At 37.9% G+C, this 19,154-nt stretch overlaps 1 protein-coding gene across 3 annotated transcripts in view; it reads right to left on the reverse strand.

The window, feature by feature from the left end:
• Window positions 1-1,439: 1,439 nt before the first annotated feature.
• The window catches only part of LOC129569894 (myb-like protein I), a 94,009-nt gene continuing 76,294 nt past the window's right edge, over window positions 1,440-19,154 (reverse strand). For 2 of the 3 annotated variants that reach the window (XM_055449119.1, XM_055449118.1), the window contains exons 4-5: window positions 3,912-5,494; window positions 1,440-3,782 (exon numbers count right to left, since the gene is read on the reverse strand). In XM_055449119.1, the coding sequence (XP_055305094.1) occupies window positions 4,040-5,425 (1,386 nt within the window). In that variant the 5' untranslated portion in view covers window positions 5,426-5,494 and the 3' untranslated portion in view covers window positions 1,440-3,782; window positions 3,912-4,039. The remainder of the gene's footprint in view (window positions 3,783-3,911; window positions 5,495-19,154) is intronic. The other variant, XM_055449120.1, reaches the window with a different exon arrangement.

Here is a 19,154-nt window from a genome sequence, read left to right on the forward strand (position 1 = left end):
TCAAGTTTTCGCATTCTTGCTTTGTAGCATTTTCCCTGCAATTTTGTATATATGTCAGTTTTGAAATGCTTTCTTCATCTTTTTCCGTGTGCCTTCTAATTGGACAGACACGCTTAATTCACAAAGTGCTCTTCTTCCGCTTCCATAAAGACAAAGCACAACAAAAACTTTGGTGCATTTATGGAATATTCTACTTTCAACTAAATTATAATTTAAAAGTGTTGAAAAACGCAGCAACTTTTCATTTTTCCCACACTTTCATGCGCACAACCCCAGCCAAAAGTGTCCATTGCTCCTAGCCAGTTGTATAAGTGATGGTATCAAGTTGAGTATACATTGTTGCAGATGCTATAGAGCATATTTACCTTTAATAGTTAATTTCCGTGGAGCTCTTTCAAGATGAACTCATCGCAGTAAAGTTGATGAAAAGTCAGAGGATAATTGAAAAATTGTTGGCAAAATATTGGCCTTTTGATTTGATAAATAATTGTTGTCTGTCGCAAGTGTCCTCCCACCCCAAGCTGAAACCGATTTCAGTCGTTGCAATCGGACGACACTATTTCGGTGTTGTACCAAAAATGAAAGCAAAAGTGATGATAACAAGAGCAAGCAATGAATGGAATATGGAATGGATAGGAAATTTAAACGGATGTTAAATCATTTTCAGTATTTGTTATCAAATTCCGTTGCCATTTATAAAGACTCTTGTCGTTGTGTTATCACCAGTGGAAGTGACAATGTTCTCACTGTATGTGTTAGAGCTGAATGGGGCGAACGATAAACACAATGAAAATGCTCAATAATAATTTGCCAATCGATATGGGGGCGAAGTGAGAGAGCGTGTACGTATGCGAGTGTGTGAGTGTGTATGTGGGAGATCCGTAATGTGTCGCATTGTCCACTTCCCATTTTGCAGGGCTTTTGTGTTGCATTTGACACATTGGCACAATGATTATTGTTGTGCATGTGTACATAACAAACACGAGTGATTTTCAGCAATTTCGTCATTTAATGCTAGTTGCGATCTGGTGACAATACATCACTTTTGATGGCCATGCACGCGATCCAATTCGCCAACAACAAGAGTCTTCATGTTCAATTCAGCTGCCCCTCGATGCTGTTCTTATCAATTTATCATTAGCACACACTCACGCAGCAGTACATTGTTCATGCTACAGGAAATGGTTTCCAGTTTTTCTCCCTCTTCATTCGAAAAAAAAGATACTTTTTGTGTGGACCGAAAGTGTGACAATGAAACAATGCGTGACAAATAAGCAGCAGGACTGCTTTTTGTCGTCCAAAAATGCAATTAAAATTCAGGATATTTTCCATTTTCATCGAATGGGATGACCAGCATTCCACAATATACTTACAATTTTTTTTCAATGGCCGAAACGGCAACCTATGTAAAATGTAATCATATTCAAAACTCTGTACGATTTTCATGTTGAATTTTTTATCTTTATTTTTTTTCCGATTTTCAATGTTTTCCATTTATAATAAGAATATTAAATTAGATTTTGTGGTTTTGTCGGTGTAAATGTGTTACATTCGGTATTTAAGTGTAAATTGACTTTGCCCATGTTAGTAATTGCTAAATGTCATCTTGCTGTCTGCTGTCTGGCCAGTGTGTTTGTTTGTTGTTTGTTGTGGCAATTTTCCGATGTTTAATTGTGAATGTGACTCTACGATTGATGTGTGTTTGTGTATTTATGGGGGTGTCTGCTATATGCGCTGGAATTTGTTCTCCTTGTTGAGTCATTCTCTTATTGAATATAAATGTTTTAACTATTTGCCGTTTGCTGCTATTTCGGTTGGCTATTTAATTGAATGCATTTGTGTCGATTGTACTGTTTTATACAAACGGTATCTATTAAGTGTGTCTGTATTCGGTTTTGTTCGTTTGCGATTGTGTGTATTTGATTGAATCATTTCTTTTAATTACCATTATAATTATCCATCTATAATAATGTTCTATTTAGTCGGTGAATATTAATTTTTTTTTATGTACGTTCCCTCGTTTATTTTTACTTTTACTTTGTATTTCATTTAACTTGAAATGGTCACGTAATTATATTTTACCGGTTGTCGCAGTGGTTTCGGTAAACCTATGAATGCGAGATAATTAACCGTTTTAATACATTATATTACATTGAATCTGTGTTTGTGTTGTGTTTATCGATCGATTTTCATAATTCGGTCTTCAGTTTGGGTGAGTTTGTGTATAACATCGGCGCTGTATTTCATTTATATATATATCGTTAATTTGAAGGATAGAATTTGACATAAATTTTAATTTCGACTCGACTTGAGTCGAATCAAAAATTCGAAACGATTTGTGGGTGAATTAAAGTTCCATAATTGACTCTTTCTATCGATTGAGTATCAATTGTCTATTTTAAATGTCATGGGAGTTTGTTTAGTTTGTAAATTCGGCGATTAACAATTAAATGGACATTATTTTTGTCACCCAGTCTAGACTTATTCTCATTTATCTCCTTCCAATTTCTCTCACATAAAACTCTAGCTCATTAAATATTTTTTTTTACTTACTGTACAGTTTATACGTTTATCATCAATTTTTAATTAGGTATCACAGCCCGAAACATTTTTTTAATCCTTTTTTCTTTAATTACACAATAAAACGTGTCTTGTTCTTCTTTTTCTTATCATTTCATTCTTTTCGCTTCGACTCGCCAACGGTCGACGCCTTACGCTTATCGATTGTTGCTTATGTGCTAAATTGTGTCAAAATTCGGTTAAAATTACAAAATATATTAATGTTTGTAATAATTATGGGTGTTTGTAGAGCAAAATATTCGGTTTGTATTTAAATTGAAAAAACATATTAGCGATTAAAAGCTTAGAAAATTGTATTCGGTTGTGAATTGCATAACCAGAGTTGAATTGTGTGGAATTTTCATGGAGTTACATCTAACGATAAATATCTAACGCTGTTGTACGGAAAATTCGATCGAATAGAAAACTTGTGCGCTCTCCACCTAGCTCGAAACGGAATTTCATTTTATGACAATCAAAAGTCATTGTTAGTTCTTGGCGTAAACGGGTTTGAGAATGGCGCACAATTTTACTTATGAATGATAAATGAATATTAATTACACATTAGATAAACATATTTACAGCAACAACTTTGTTGATGCTCCCTTCAAAATGAAAAAAAAAAAATAAAACGTTAACAGTATTTTTGTTAAATAGAAATTCAGTGTAGTTTTGGCCAAATTTGTATAAACGCTACATCCGACGAAAGGCGAAATGGTTAAATTAGTAATTTAAAGTGTTTTTTTCAACGCGATGTTAAAAATTAGAAAAAATATTGAAAAGAAACGGAAGTTGAGTGGAATCATAGCTCTATTCCGAATTCGTGTCGTACATATAGATATTATTAAGCTTGTCATAGTGTGTTGCTTCAAAAACAAATGCAAAAGAAAGAAACGAAATTCTGATTTTTTTTTCTATTGAACCTGTATCGAGATGAATATTTGTTTCTTGCTTGTTCTGAAACATCACAATAACAGATGCGCGAAAAACAATTGTGTTCATTTAAACACAGATGCACAATTAACATTGATTAAATACGAATTTGGCGACTGACTAAATACCGCATAACTTACGTCGAAGTGTTGCACATTTAAACATCGACTTAGAAATGTATTTTCTATTACTTATTAATTAACCGTTCAAATGTACAATGTTCAGATGCTTTGTTTTTCGAGGGAAAATATGAACCGTTTATGTTTTTAAAAAAAGAATTGCAGCACAGTCTGAAATGAAAATGAAAATGAAGAGCGAATTAAAGCAAAGTCGTTTACAGAAAGGCAGTGGTAGAAAACACAGATGCGAAAAGAAACGAGAAAAAATATATAAGCAAGATGAAATGATATGATTCTCACCTTGTAAATGATCCTTTCGTCTATCGATAGAAAATTTCTTGTTTCTTCAAAACGTGGCATAGCATTTTTCTTTGATCGTGCCCAGACTAAGTCAATTGATTGGCGAGCAACGAGAGCGTTGATTTGCCTCAACTTCGCCGATTCCATAGAGCAAATTTCAGGCTCTTTTGCATGGATTCGGGACTCTTCTCGTGCTTTATCTTGACGGTGCAACTGTTGTACATCGGAGCCGTGGCACTGGTGTGAACGGTGTGCTCGACAATGGCTGATGAAGGCGGGTATTTGGCGGTTCGGCAGCTGCCATAGATGGTTCCATTAGACGAAACCGTTCCCGTACAGTTCGGTGCGGATGACCTGCGTAAAGATCGTGTGATTATCGACTTTTTCTTACGTAAACTTCCGATGTAGCTGCAGCTTGCTCCGCTGCTGCTACCGCTGAATCCGCTATCTTCACCGATAACAATTTCACCTACATGCAAATCATCTTTCAGGTCCAATGATGTCAGCTGGGTTCCCAGTGTATCAACAACGCACGACTGAACGGTTGGCGCTCGCTTGATCATCAACGGTGCTGGCTCGGGCGGTGGACTCGACGACATCAATAATTCTTCGACGGATAAATTCAATTCTTCCAAAACGCGATAGTGATTGTTCAAAATGTGTTGGAACTCTTTTTTCGTGCAGCCACGATCGTTGTTCAATGATTGGGCCGACGAAACGAGTCGATCATTTTTGTCCTCCGAAACATCTTCGTAGATATTTTCATGGGTGCCATAGCGACTGTGATTTGCATGCCGATTGGCCGGCGATGTTCTTTGATTGCGTTCTTTGCATTTCATGAGCAATGCGCGCATCGAATTCGGTGGTGGCATGGTTGATGGGCCGGCAATTTCCTCAGGTGTTGGTATATTCGAATGGCACATGATGGCGCCCGGTTCATAATACGCGTACGCATAGTCCTGATGACTGTTGTGACTATTATGGCTGTTGTGACTGTTGTGACTGGTGTGGCTTGTGCATGACGAGCTTTCCGACGCTGACGAAGGCGATACAATCGGCTGGAATCTTTCCATTGTCACGGCAATGTTGTTTCGTGACCACCTCACTTGAGGGTCATATATTTTTTGTCGCTTCTGCCGGCCGCTGTCTTTGTAATACTTTGCACACGCCGTTTCATCATCCACACAAAACTCAATGGTATCGGGATCGTCTACAAATTGATGATGCGTTGGCATTTTTCGACTGAGTGATTTGTGTGGTGTCGGCATGTCGCATGGAGGTGTTAAATCGGGGAATGTTGGAGATGACGAATCATAGTAATATCGGCAATTTGCTCCTCCGCATAGCGCATTTGCCAAGTCATCGTGTCGTTGGTGTTGATGTTGGTGTTGGTGTTGCTGTTGCTGTTGCTGATGGTGATGGTGACTCTGTTTCGATTTGTGGTGCGGGTGATGCACTTGAACGATATTGTTGTTGTTCATTGTACGTCGATGAGCGGTTGCCATTCTTTCCATTTTCGAACAAAATAAAATTCGGTCTCTTGATTCGGTTAATAAAGCCAAAAATTAATTGTTTTCGCTTATCTGAAAGTGGATAAAAAATGGAGAAATGACATTAATTAATTATGTATGCTAAACCCTTGAGAGAGTTGATATATTTTGGTCAAAATAATTATGAATTGGAGACACAAACACAAAGAGAGAGAAAACAGGAATTGAACTTCAAGGGTCATCAAGAGATAATAGACGATTGATGTCGCATGACATTTTCTGTTTTTCCACTCGTTTCTTTTCTGACGTACAATCCACACTACGTACGTCATAAATCATCAACGAAATGCGTGTGAAGGATGACAAAAGAGAGAGTGGAAGACAAACAACACAGAAACCCACAATTCATTTTAATTAAATTTTCAGGCTTGAATCGTATGTCCGACAAATTCTCTGACTCTACTCTACATAGCATGTAGTGTGCTGTTCACGTTGTTGTTGTTGTTTTCGTCAACAATTTGAATGTATAATGCCGTCATACTCTTGCATCCATTTTATCGATATACATGCCGACGGCTACGATGTACTTTATCTTGTGTGTGTCATGCAATGAAGACCGAACGGCCAAGCAAAAAGCAGAGAAAAATGTCAACACAGCTCAATGATATGGGTATGGAGTTATGAAGTACGAAGATTACAATAATATTGACTTTTCACCAGTTTTCTTAATGCGCTCGTCGGCCATTCGGAGGCAATGCAACGGAGAAGAATATAAATGATTGTTACCAGACACTTGAAACTTTCATAAATTAATAATAAAACTAGTGGGTTAATTAATTTGCTTTTTACTCGTACTTGCTGTACTTGTGAGAAGCGGCTCAATTACAGGGCACATCGGGCATTGTTTGTCGTGTAGCTGTTGACGCTTTCAATTCGATCATAAATTCTGATTTTACTGAAGAAAAAAAAAACAGGAGCTTGTTACAAAAAGCTGAATGGATCAGTCGTGATTGAAAAATACTACTCAATGAACAAATGGCTGCATTTACGCATACAATCGTAGTAATAATGTGAATGGTTTTTTTTTGTTTTATTCTTGAAAATCCAAATTGATTACATGATAGTTTTTTTTTGCTTCGGGTTGCCACAATTTTCTAAATGGCTGCCAGTTGATTGTATCAATTGAAAGTTTTTGTGATTGTTCCATTAGTGGGATTGCGTTCATCATGCCGAAACAGTGTGACGAAAATAGCGCGAAATGTGTTGAAGCCTGAAATAAAATATTCATTTTTCTCGTCGCTTCAAGAGCAGACGATCATTTGGTTGACGAGAGCAGCAAACCAAAAAGACATCGTCAAAAAATTGTGATAAATGACTGCTTGATGTGAAACACAGTTGAGTAATAAATTCCAAACCAAAACGACAGCCAAATGGAAACAATGAGCCCAAATTGCATGTGTCGGCGTGCGCGCACATATACCGCATTTCGGGCGGTTGTTTGTTTCGGGGCTCCTCTTGTCCCGACGTATATGTAGTAGACGCACTGCTCTTGTCGGCTGCATCACTTGTACAACTAATAACAAACCATTTGAAATTCAATTAATAATAATTATTCCATTCAACATAACTGGGAAAACGAGAATGTAATTCATATTAGGTGCTGTGTTGTACACGACAGATTCATTTGCCCATGCAGTTTCTTCTGTATAAATATTAAGTGGAGCGTGTTCGTCATACGCCCTGGGACGCAGCCACATTGTCATAGTTTTCGGAGAAAACTTGGGATGCGTGTGCGTCGTGCCATTCATTTGAAATTCAAATGATTACAAAAATTTTGTGACAAAAACGAAATGAATCGGTCCCATCGCAGTCAGTCAATTGTGGAAATGTTTGATAAATATAATCGGAATGCTCACCGATGGCAACGGTGGCGGAGGCGACAAGAGCACGATGAAAAATGACTGACGTTAACGGTGTGACAAGGAGATGCCTTTGCATAACTTTTCTTGTGTTCAGATGGCAACAAATTGACCATTTTCGCTCGGCGGAAAATGCAAAGTCTTCATTCCGAATGAGATGAGACGAGAGATGGGGGGAGATCTATCTGTTTTGCAATGATTTTGATTAAACACCCAGTCTGACACTAATTTTAAAATGAGTTTTCGCTTTGTGTTGTTGGAAATTCAATTGGTTGAACTGGAAAAACGGTTATCAAATGGGAAAAACCGACGGTGAGAGATAAGTAAATGGCCGCAAGCCACTACAAATCTGACTAAATGGCAAACGGGATAAAATACCGTAACACAAATCTCAATGATAAAGTGAGAGTGTCGAGTACCAAACCGAAACAAATTCATACAAATTTTAATGGATCCATTCGGTTCGGTGCGAAAGTAGCATTTTATCGCTAAATTTAATCTTGATTAAATTCCTTCGAATTTCGATTTGAGAAATGTGTTACAATCGCTTTTGCGCTGCTAATGCCGATGCCCAGTGGTTTTGTGTGGCAATGGAGGGATAGAGAGAGAGAGAGAGAAAAGAAAGACGAAACCAAACGAAGAAACATAAATCATTTGCATCGGAAACAGCAACATCTCGTGCGAGAGTGTGAGGGCATGGCAGATATTATTCACGATTCAATCCAATTTTCATAAGTTCATAAGGTCGCCTGGAGGAACAAACGAGCAGTCGATTGCCTGGAACAAACGAATTTCCATAACATGTTTTTATCTTTTCTCGTCTCCATATCAATCAATGTCTCCGATTTTTGCGTAACGCATTTGCAAAACACCAATCTCGTTTTATCTGACTCAGTGAATTGTCTAATCCATCGATTTAATGTTGGCCGTTTGAACCTTCTTCGCTCAACGATATTCACTTCAGATAATTATCTGCAGCTTCTGTCAAGCATTCCCATTTTATGTTTAATCACGAAATCAATTTTACTTTTCTCGAGCCATTTGCACATCCACCAAATGGACAATACACAATTTGATCGAATCGAATGTCCTAAGTCATTGTCCAATTCGAAAAAGTGCCATGTGCTCGCTCGTTTAACGCGTATTGATTTCTCGTTGATATGTAAAACCAATGTGACTCGCTCTCACTCGGCAGACAAGACGTTGCTCAGCATATTTTGTGGATACACTATGGCCACTTTGCAAAAGACGTTTGTTATCCACGAAAAACTGAAATCTAATCTCTGTTAGCATTTCTCTTTGCTATCTTGTTTGTGATATCGGCCGAAACCGAAAGCAGCCAATGCAATTAGCCATAAATAAGTCGCCGAAGAGATGACACTTGAATACCATCTACTCATTTGCAATGGAACACGCTGATCTGGCACAAATTCGCACAATTTCACTTCAACGGAAAAAAATGACATCATTTTGTATTTTCATGTCGTCCACATGGTTTCACTCTTAATCCCATTTTTGCCTCGCTGTGTGACTAGTGATACATTCAACCGCTCGAAATGTGTCTGCTCGGCAAATGTGAGAGCAGAAAATGAAAAATAAAACGCACACACCACACCATCCGAGAATATCAAATGAACGAATCTTTTCTCAGCACGTAAGTGTTATTTCGCCATACTTCTGTCACTGATTTGTTTTGATCACATTCCGAACATGAATTTTTCATGTAGACAATGGCCATCCATTCGTATCATATTTTCATCTAATTTCCGTGGAAACTTGATAATCAACCGAAATCACATATTCTACTAGTCGTATCAAGTCAAAACATTACAATTCATATTTGGTTGCGAATCTATTCAAGAGTTTCGTAGAAACAAAAGAGAGAAAAGAATCAAAAGAATGCGTCGTTCGAGTTGTTAATTAAATAGAAACGCTTAGATTACCATCACATGCGCGCATGAGGGCACGACTTATTTTGAAATGTAAAAATGGTTTTCGTCGATCTGGCTGAATTTCTTATGAATCTCTTTTTTTCTTTTTCCTTCAAGTAATAAGAAACTAATTGCAGCTGAGAATTCATTTTTCTTCACTCCAATAATTTGTGTGCAATTCAACGAATCGAAATCATTGCAGAAACTCAAGGATATCTGATAACTGCTTTAACGCAGAAATCGAAATGTCGTACGAAATAGTTGTCGCATTTTGTGAGCGAACAAATGTCGTTGAATCGTTTTTCGTTTGCGTTTTTCATGCGTCGTCGGTAACATTAAAAGCAATCAAATAAAATGAAAGCGAATAACGAAAGCAAATGTCTTTATTTATTTGTGTGACCGAATGTTCATCATTAAAGGATTTATGTGGAAACGATGTGTGTGGCTTGGGTTTTTGCAAAAAAATTCACCATATAAAACTTAATTAACGGATTTTTTTATGGTGTAAAAATCGTCAAAGAGCCGCATAGCACAGCCGTTTCATGAGCTGCGACAGTCTCGTCTTGTGTGTTCGAGCCAATGAAAATTTTCACAGCGGAACTGAGCTGAAAGAGAGCTGAGTTTGGCGCTTGGCGTGAATTTACACAAATTACCAAATGATATCAATCAACTGCAAGTCAAACGCAGCAAAATGATGGCGTGCCAAGTGACACACGATTATTCTTAGAATTGCTTTGATGCAATTGCACGGCGCACAGCTTTCCGAAATAATATCCAAACGAAACGAAGAAAAGCATTAACTCGAGCTAAGTACTAATTTCTCAATTTGAGCCGTTTGAGATGTCGATGTCAGTCCATTTGATTGAAGTCAGCTGGTTTTGATGTTCGTTTTGAAAATACAATATCTCAATTTTACCCAAATTTCCAATACCTCTCGAATATAACAGAGGCTGTGTTGGGCTTCATGCGGTGAATATTGAGTGCAAAGCAAAAATAAAAGCATTAAATCACAGCAAATTGACCGCAAAGCGTGAAGACCGAATATTATCAAGGAAAAAACTGAAGCCGGCAAAGCGAACGGGATGAGATAAACACATCGAGCCAAACTTCTCCTACGACGAAATGGATTTTCGAGAAGTTAAAACAGTTTTTTGTTGTTGTTGATGAAGAGCTAAAGAAAGCGAAGAAAAAAGTGAAAGAACAAATAAACGGCGAAATCGAAATCAACTTCAATAAAATTAAAATTATCCGTCTAACCAAAGGAAATCAAGACGTTTCGCTATTATCATTTATTTCTTTCAAAATTGAAACCGACGACGAGACTGCGACACAGCTTTTGGAACCGGGCTTTTGGCCCTTGCAATGTAGCATCAAGAAATTCGTTAACAAAAAGAAACACCAAAATATACAGCCTATTAGACCATCAGTTGCGGATATTGGCCCAGATTATTTTCGGCAAATAAGGGAACTACCGCCCATGAAGTAGGCTCATCCATTCCTACACAGAAACGTATGATCTCGCTCAATAAAACTACCACAATGTTCCATGAAAATATGCGTAGTGTCGTGAATGTCAGGAATCAACTTATTAGAAGTTCTAGTCAAACTGATTATGAAGTTATTACTATCACAGAAACATGGCTCAATGACGGCCACAAAAACAGCGAATTCCTGAGCAATAAATATAGAGTTTTCCGAAAGGATCGACACCAGACAAATATCACTGCTAAGAAAGGAGGCGGTGTACTCATAGCGGTTCTCGTGGAGATTGATTGTGAAGAGTATTCGACCACAGAAATGAAAGATCTGGAAGCAATTTGCGTTCGCTTTCCACTCTCCAAAGAAAATCTGTTTGTATATTGTCTCTATATACAACCAGACGCTGGCAATGATATTTATGGTGATCATCTCATTGCAATTGGCTCACTCCAAACGTCAAAGGATGATATTGTAATTATCGCGGGTGACTTTAATCTACCAGGAGTTAAATGGATCGACAATGAAGATGGGTTTGATTTCTTACCTGTGGTCGGAGATTCAGTGAGTGATAAGGCGAATATATCGAGAACAGTCACAAATACTATGATCGAAAAGGGTTTTTTCCAACTAAATAACATCAAAAATAAATCTGAGAATGTGCTGGATTTAGTTTACACCAACGCGCCAGAGTTGACTCTGGTTGATGCCGCAATAAGTCGTCTGATTGAAAGCGAATTAAGTGATAAGGCACATAACCCACTGAGCATAACTATCGAATGTGAACCAAACACTTATTCTCACGAGAATCAGCAAAGCCAAAACTACTGCTTTCGTAAAGCCAATTATGAGGCAATTCACGAAGAGCTGACCTTGATCGATGTTGGGTCAGTTCTATCAGCGGATCTGGATATTGACACAATGTTGGATAATTTCTACAAAATCTTGTACGGAACTATAGAAAAGAATGTGCCCAAAGCATCACTCCGAACAAACAACCATCCACCGTGGTTCAACAAAAATCTCATAAACCTAAAAAACATTCGCAACCGTCGATATAGAAAATTGAGTGCAGCCAAGAAGTTAGACCCGAACGCTAATGATACGAAATTCAAAGAAGCTGACAATGAATTTCAAATTCAACATGAATTGGCACACGAAAACTATATACGAGACATTGGCGAAAACTTCAAGTTGAACCCAAAAGAGTTCTGGACATTTGTTAACAACAAGAGGAAATCAAACTCACTACCCTGCAAGTTGGCGTACAATGATAATTCAGCCACTTCGGATCAAGATAAAGCCAACTTATTCGCTGAATTCTTCAGCTCGGTATACATTGAGAGACCGAAGGACGATGATCTGCACAACTTTATCAAAAATCGAAACGAAGTTAACTGTTTTAAGATTCACATAACACCAGAAGTGGTTTGGCATGTTCTAAGCACCATGGAGCTCAATAAGGGACAGGGACCCGATGGATTGTCACCAATTTTTCTGCGGGAATGCGCTGATGTTTTGGCAACCCCTCTGAGTATAATTTTCAACCACTCGATTTCGACGGGCAGGTACCCCGAAATTTTTAAAATTGGACGTATCACACCAATCTTTAAATCCGGGAATAAATCGGATATTGCGAACTACAGAGGCGTTACAATTATGTACAACTTAGCAAAAGTGTTTGAAAAAGTTGTATACAACCAACTAAGAATGATTATTGCACCAAGGCTCTCTAAGCATCAGCATGGATTCGTGTCTAATAGGTGTATTGAAACAAACCTCATGGAATTTACTGCATTTGTACACGATGCTTTCGAAAAGGGATACCAAGTAGATGTGTTTTACGCTGACATTAAAAAGGCATTTGATACAGTCAGTCAACCCCAATTAATTCGAAAAATGGCGAAATTCCCAATCAGTAATGAGTCACTCCGATGGCTAGATTCATACACATCAAACAGAAAACAGTTTGTTAAAATTGGTTCATCATCGTCAGAATCATTCTTGGCACACTCAGCAGTTGGACAGGGAACCATCTGTGGTCCGTTATTATTTCTAACTTATTTCAACGATTCGGATGATAACAACACAAATATTGGTGTCTTTAATTTCGCTGATGACAAAAAACAGGCAGCTCTTATCAAGTCACATGAAGACACAAAGAAACTGCAACAAGCTATCGATAACTTTGTCGAGTGGTGCGAGGAAAATGGTCTCGAACTGAACATTAAAAAATGCCAAATAATGACATTCTACCGCAAAAGGTCATTCATCAAAGCAGACTATACTATCAAAGGAGAAGCAATAAGTAGAGCTGAAGTGGTGAAGGACCTTGGAGTAATAATGGATCGCAAGCTGAGCTTTGTACCACACATGGAATACGCCAAAAAGAAAGCCGAAACGATGTGGGCTTTCGTCAAAAGAGAGTGCTATAAGTCATTCAATATTGACATAGCGAAAATATTATATGGCTCTCTGGTGCGATCACACCTTGAATTTGCCAGTGTGATATGGAATCCGTCAGAAATAACCCATAGAAAATTCATCGAAGGCGTACAAAAGAATGCAGTAATTTACTTACGCGGAGATAACCTTAACCGCCAAGAAAATAACTATTTACTACCACCCTATGACGAGAGGCGAGCTGAACTAAAACTTGATACTCTGGTTAGGAGAAGAGTCAACGCATCGATACTGTTCATCAAGAAAATAATATCCGGCCAAATGGATTCACCTACATTGAGGAGCAAATTGAATCTTAACACAGGCATTCGTACATTTCGTAACCCAGAATTCATCAGACTTAGGTGCTCATCAACAGAATATGGACTTAATGCCCCTCTAAACTATGCATGCCGGGCATTCAATTTTGCTGCACTATTTATTGACCCGACGTTACCGTTTTTCGAATTTAGAAAAAAGCTACTAAAGCTTCCCGATTCTGCATTTGGTGATCTAACAAGACTGAGAAGCAGTCAATGAGTTACAAAACTGATTATATTTGAAACTGATCGAATTTAACTATTTATTTCTATTTCTATTTCTATTTTTATTTTATCTATATTTCCAAGATATTTATTTACCTTTTGTGTAATGGAAACAATTATATTCTATTTTATATTGAACTGAAATGAACTGATCCATGCTAACTCAGCTGTTATGTAAAACTGTTTTTTCAAATGGAAAATTCTCTTTATACTGTAAAAACTTGTAAAAACTTTTGTGAACCTGAATCGTCAGCTTATTTGAGCAGACGCTAAAATGAATAAATAATAATAATAATAAACTGAAGAACAAACACACGATAATTAATCATTTTCGGTTGTGTTTATTTTTTGTGCGCAGTGAATGTGTGTGGCGCGAACGATCGAGTGAGAGAGTGTTCGCGACGAATAACGGGAAATGTAATATGCGTCGCAAGTATTCAAATGTGTTTCATCTCATTTTTTGGCTGTTGGTTGGTGCCAAGCATTCTTCCCATCGTGTTAATTTTGGAGTTTTTTTTTAGAAAGTGTGCGTAACAACAACTTGTTTCGTGTTTGTCATTTTCATGCCGCCTCCGCAACGTTGTCGGTAATTTTTTTCTCTCCCTTTCTCTCTCTCTCTCTCTGTGTGTGTGTGTGTGTGAGTGTGTGTGTGTGTAATTTTGTTTTCGTCCGCATATGCGTTGATTCATTGTCGAGTTTATGGTTGATTTGTTTCATCTACAGTAAACAAAATGGCATAAATCGATGGCATTTAATTTGAATTTAAGATGTACAGCACGAGGCGTTCAACAATTATTCGGCAAAATGTAAGCAAAAAATTATATATATGACTCAACTTTGACTCTCGCTTGATTGTTCTTTAATGATTCAATTTCTGTATAGACGTGTACGAGTTGGCTTCGCTCGGCATGGAATGCGTGAACAAGCATCAACGACAATTAGAGGCACACTTGAGGCGTGGGCAGGCTGGGGATATCAATCGGTTTTGTTTGACACAATGCGATTAGACACATGTAACAAATGGCCATCGGTGTGATGTGATGATGAAACAATGGAATTTACTAGTGCGTGGTTGCAGTTTTGACAGAATTTCATAAAATCACACAAAAAGAATACTCTAATGAATTTCTTCCGTTCAAATGCGACCCCATTATCCTATTGCGATTTCGTTACTATTTGTTGGCAATTTCAGTCGATTAAAATTCGCGTTGCTTAATTGCTAGCAGTTCAGACTGTTTACCATAAATATCATTGGAGTAGCAATTCCCAGCCACAAGTTACTCACGGTGAGCTAGTGCTGTCAAAGTCAAACCAAAAGCTTGAAGTCAAACCACATAAAAGATAATGAACGAAAATCTATTTCAATGTGCTTGTACATACATTTCAAGCTGGAACAAATTAATGCTGTGTTTTTACTGCAGCGCTTGATACGTCTGCTCAAAACCAGGGCTTTGGTTGCAAGCATTTCAAATGAGATTGAAAAAAAGCGAGTACGAACCCGTTGAAATCAACTGACATTTTCACTAATTGGACATAAAATATTGTACAGAAACAGCAGTGGTGGCAGTCGGTTGCAATCAAAAATCAAAGCAGCACACACAAATTATAATCGTCGCAAAATGACAAAACAGGAAAAAAAAGAGTGACGACGAAAGGCAAATAAAATTGCATCTCCTTCGGAATAACATCATTTTGAGCATTCAACATAATTGAAATGAATCACAATCGAATGGCGTTTAATGTGGTGCAGAAGGTTTTTAATTCGGATTTCTGTCGGCGACGCTCAATATAATGACATAAGTTGTGGAAAAAATAACGAATTTCCCATTCAATGTGAGCAAATTGAAATAAACGAGGCACGATGGGCAATTAAACGGTTTATTTTTTTTTCCGAAATGACGGAGAGCACGGAGCCATGCAAAAGTTGTAGACCGTATTTTGCTATTCCCTTTATGCGTAGCGTACAACTCCCCGTACACAGGCGCACGGCCACTAGGTGGTCTACTTAAATTGGAATCCAAATAATAATTCATTCCCACAATTTGCATATTACAAGGCAAGCAATGTTATTCCAAATGTATTCGATACGATGCGATGCGAAACACATGCGGATGGCTGAAGATTTTCTTTTCGTCGCAATTTAAATACTCACTTTACACATGCTGTTTCGCCGTCGTTGTCGTCGTGTGTGTGACTATTTCATTATATTAACCAATTTTGATTTTGTATCCGAAGATTGGCAAATCGATCCATTGTACCGTAAACAAACTCACCCGCTCGACCGGGCTCCAAAAGGAGAAGAGATCAAACGAATTGCAAAGTAATGGAAACGTGTGAGTAAATTGGCAATTTTGCGATTGTATTTTGTCGGCGAATACATCCATTCAGAGAGAGAGAGAGAGAGAGAGAGAGAGAGGCTCGGAGGTATACCCACCTCGATTCAGACATCATAGCACGACTCCAAGAGATACGTAAAACAAACAAGACCATGCGATCTGATGCGAAAGCAATTAAAAGCGTATTTATTGTGCAATCAAATCGATAAACACTCATTTGTCTCTTGTATCTTAACGACGCGTGCTTGTTTTTGCAACGATTTTCATCATTTTCCATTTGAATATATATATTCCAAGCAGTTACATACTATAATTGTCGTCATCATCATCATTATTATTATGTATTTTGATCAATGTAAAGAAGAAAGAAAATTTATCGTGTTGTGAGAATAACAACAGCACAAAAACGTCGAACGGTTCCCGTTTGCTATGTTTGTTTGTTCGCGGGCAAATGGAAATTCAATTAATAGTAGAGACGAGCGTTGGCGATTACCGATAATGATGTTTGACTCAGTATACACAATTTGAATGAATCACAGAGGATGACATTTAACAATCGAAATTCATGGATCAATGGTTGATATGGCAATAGCTGCGAGCTACTTGATTGACGACAACTGTTTTCAAATCACGTGCAGCGTCACATTCTCGTATTAATTCGCTATTCGTTAGAATTGAAGCCGATTTTTTTCCTCTTCTTCTTTTGGTCGTGTGTTGTTGAATTGAAATTCAGCTTTGAATTTGCATTATTTCTGGCACCGACATGCCATTATATTGCGATGACGACAGAAAAACAAGTTGCACAAAGAATATATATGTGTGACGACGCTACACTCCTTGAATGTTGTGAAACTCTAAATAGCGTCCGAGAGGCAAAATACCTGTGCTCGTTTGTTTGAATACGATGAAAACAAGGTGACGTGGTTCAGCTGCTTGACTTGCTAATTTTCGCAACGATCCTTTATTTATTGAATGGCTTGCGCTCGATGGCATACACATCTCCGTACAATTTTTTCCCATTCGCAAGCAATGCCTCGATTCAGCAGTGGTGGAATTTACACGATTTTTGTGTGTCATTCGATTCAATCGATCTCAATTGCAACATTCATTTCAGCTTAGCTTATCCCAAGATATGCCTGATAGAAATGCCAGCGTTCTTTTATTCTCTCTTTGCGGCCTAAGCAAAACGGCCGATTTCATCGAGAAAATATTTAGCCGTAAATTTGGTTCAAATAATTTTTATTTTGGATAAAAAAAAGGGACGGACCACAGAGAATTCTTTTTCACAAACAGTTTCAGTTATCTCTATCTCTACTTCTTACATCTTTCGTTTTTCTTGCAGCTCTATCTTTCTCTCCATGATTCCCTATCTCTCGCTCTTTCTCCACGTATTCAAATGAACATTTAAATTATTGTTTCCGGTTTTCCTTCCTTTTTCTTGGCATTGTATTGTAGTGCTGTGTACTCAAATATTTTGGTATTCTTTTTATCCAAACACGCATTCACGCATCTCTTTGTTTTGTCGATTCGCAGATGATACGTTTGAGTTGTTTTCTTTGTACTTTTCTTCTTTGTTTCGTTCCTCCACATTTTATTTTCTTCTTCTCGAGACCGAGAGATAAAAAGAGCTGCCTTTGATCTGTGAAACGCACATTCTTATCTGGCACTTGGCTATTGGCTATAATGCACAGACGCACACACAAATAAATCGTTACCAACAGCACATATAATGGGGGACATTGTTGTAAAAAAAAGGAAATGCTTAATTTTCAAACGGTAAACGACTTCTGCATCGATAACAGCACAGACACAAGCAGCGGATAACATAGTACACACACATACACACATCCAATTCATCGGCTCTCAATCAAAGCCACAGAATGAGATCGATTTTATGTGTCTCAAATTAGTATGCTTTTCCCCTCTTGGAGTGTGTGCTCTTTAATCATTCAGTGAAATACATCAAAGCGTAACGAAATGCTGCCGATTTTGGCAAGGAAGTCTGCGTGAATCGTCAAGTTCGGAAGTCAATGCCATTTTATTGGGTGCGTTGATTTCAAATTCGTATAGTAAAATGACACAAATTAGTTTGACGGCAATCGATGCATTCATTTCGACACTATGCACAGATATACGGCTCGTTTCCGACCACTGCACATATATCAAATGAGCAATGGCCCTTAAATAGTTCTGAACTCGCTCAAGGGAATAATACTATCGAAATAAAAAGATATTGACAACAGTGGAGATTTTTTTTAGAAAACGTTACTCCAACAGCCAACAGCCTTAACATTAGATTAATCCATATTTATTTTTGACTTTAGCTTTGTACCTCGTCGTCATCGACTTAACGCATTCAATTCAAAAATATATGGTTAAGTCCAAGCCACTTGACAGCATAAAGATTGCATGCCCTTGCCCATGAGCACGGTGTAATCTATCCGTTCAGTTTGGTCTTGATTACAATAGTGTCCAGTCTTGGATTTCACATTAGTGAAGGCCGAAAAAAGTACAGAAACAAATACAAAGCCTGAAGAAAAATTTGTCACATAATATTTGGTTAGCCTTGCGTAAATGCACTGTACATATTCATTAAAAATTATCGGGCCGGTTTTCCTCTTCTTCAAGTGTTGCGGTCGAAGCAGTGTCGCAGCCTTTATCAAAGCGAAAAGGGAGAGAAACAGCCATAATATGCTGTAATCATAATACAATTCTCCTCACATCGAGTGTTGTTTAAAAATGAAGACTTATTAGTTCCAATATATTGAGTTTTACTTATTTGTGTCGTGTTTTATTTCGTTCTTTTTGAGATGTTTCCCCCTTCGGGTTGGCGGGCCTTTGAAATTTTGCCGACAGACGCACCATGGCTTCGACTTGATTTCTTTTCTTTCTCCAACAATGAGCAATGTCTTTGGCTTTCGTTCGCACAATGAAATGAATAAAGATAACGAACCACGAGACACGATGAAGAAGGGACAAAAAAACCTCGACCTAGCTGAGGTTGAAAGGTGAGAAGAGTGCATTTGTCGAGAGTCGAGTCGAGTCGAGTCGAATGGAGTTGAGTTTAGTTGAATTGTGTTGGCTACGAGGCGAAACGAAGCAAA

This window comes from Sitodiplosis mosellana, unplaced genomic scaffold (assembly GCF_009176505.1).
Source record: "Sitodiplosis mosellana isolate CC-2019 unplaced genomic scaffold, AAFC_SMos_1.0 Smas_scaffold_47, whole genome shotgun sequence".
NCBI classification, from domain to species: Eukaryota; Metazoa; Arthropoda; class Insecta; order Diptera; family Cecidomyiidae; genus Sitodiplosis; species Sitodiplosis mosellana.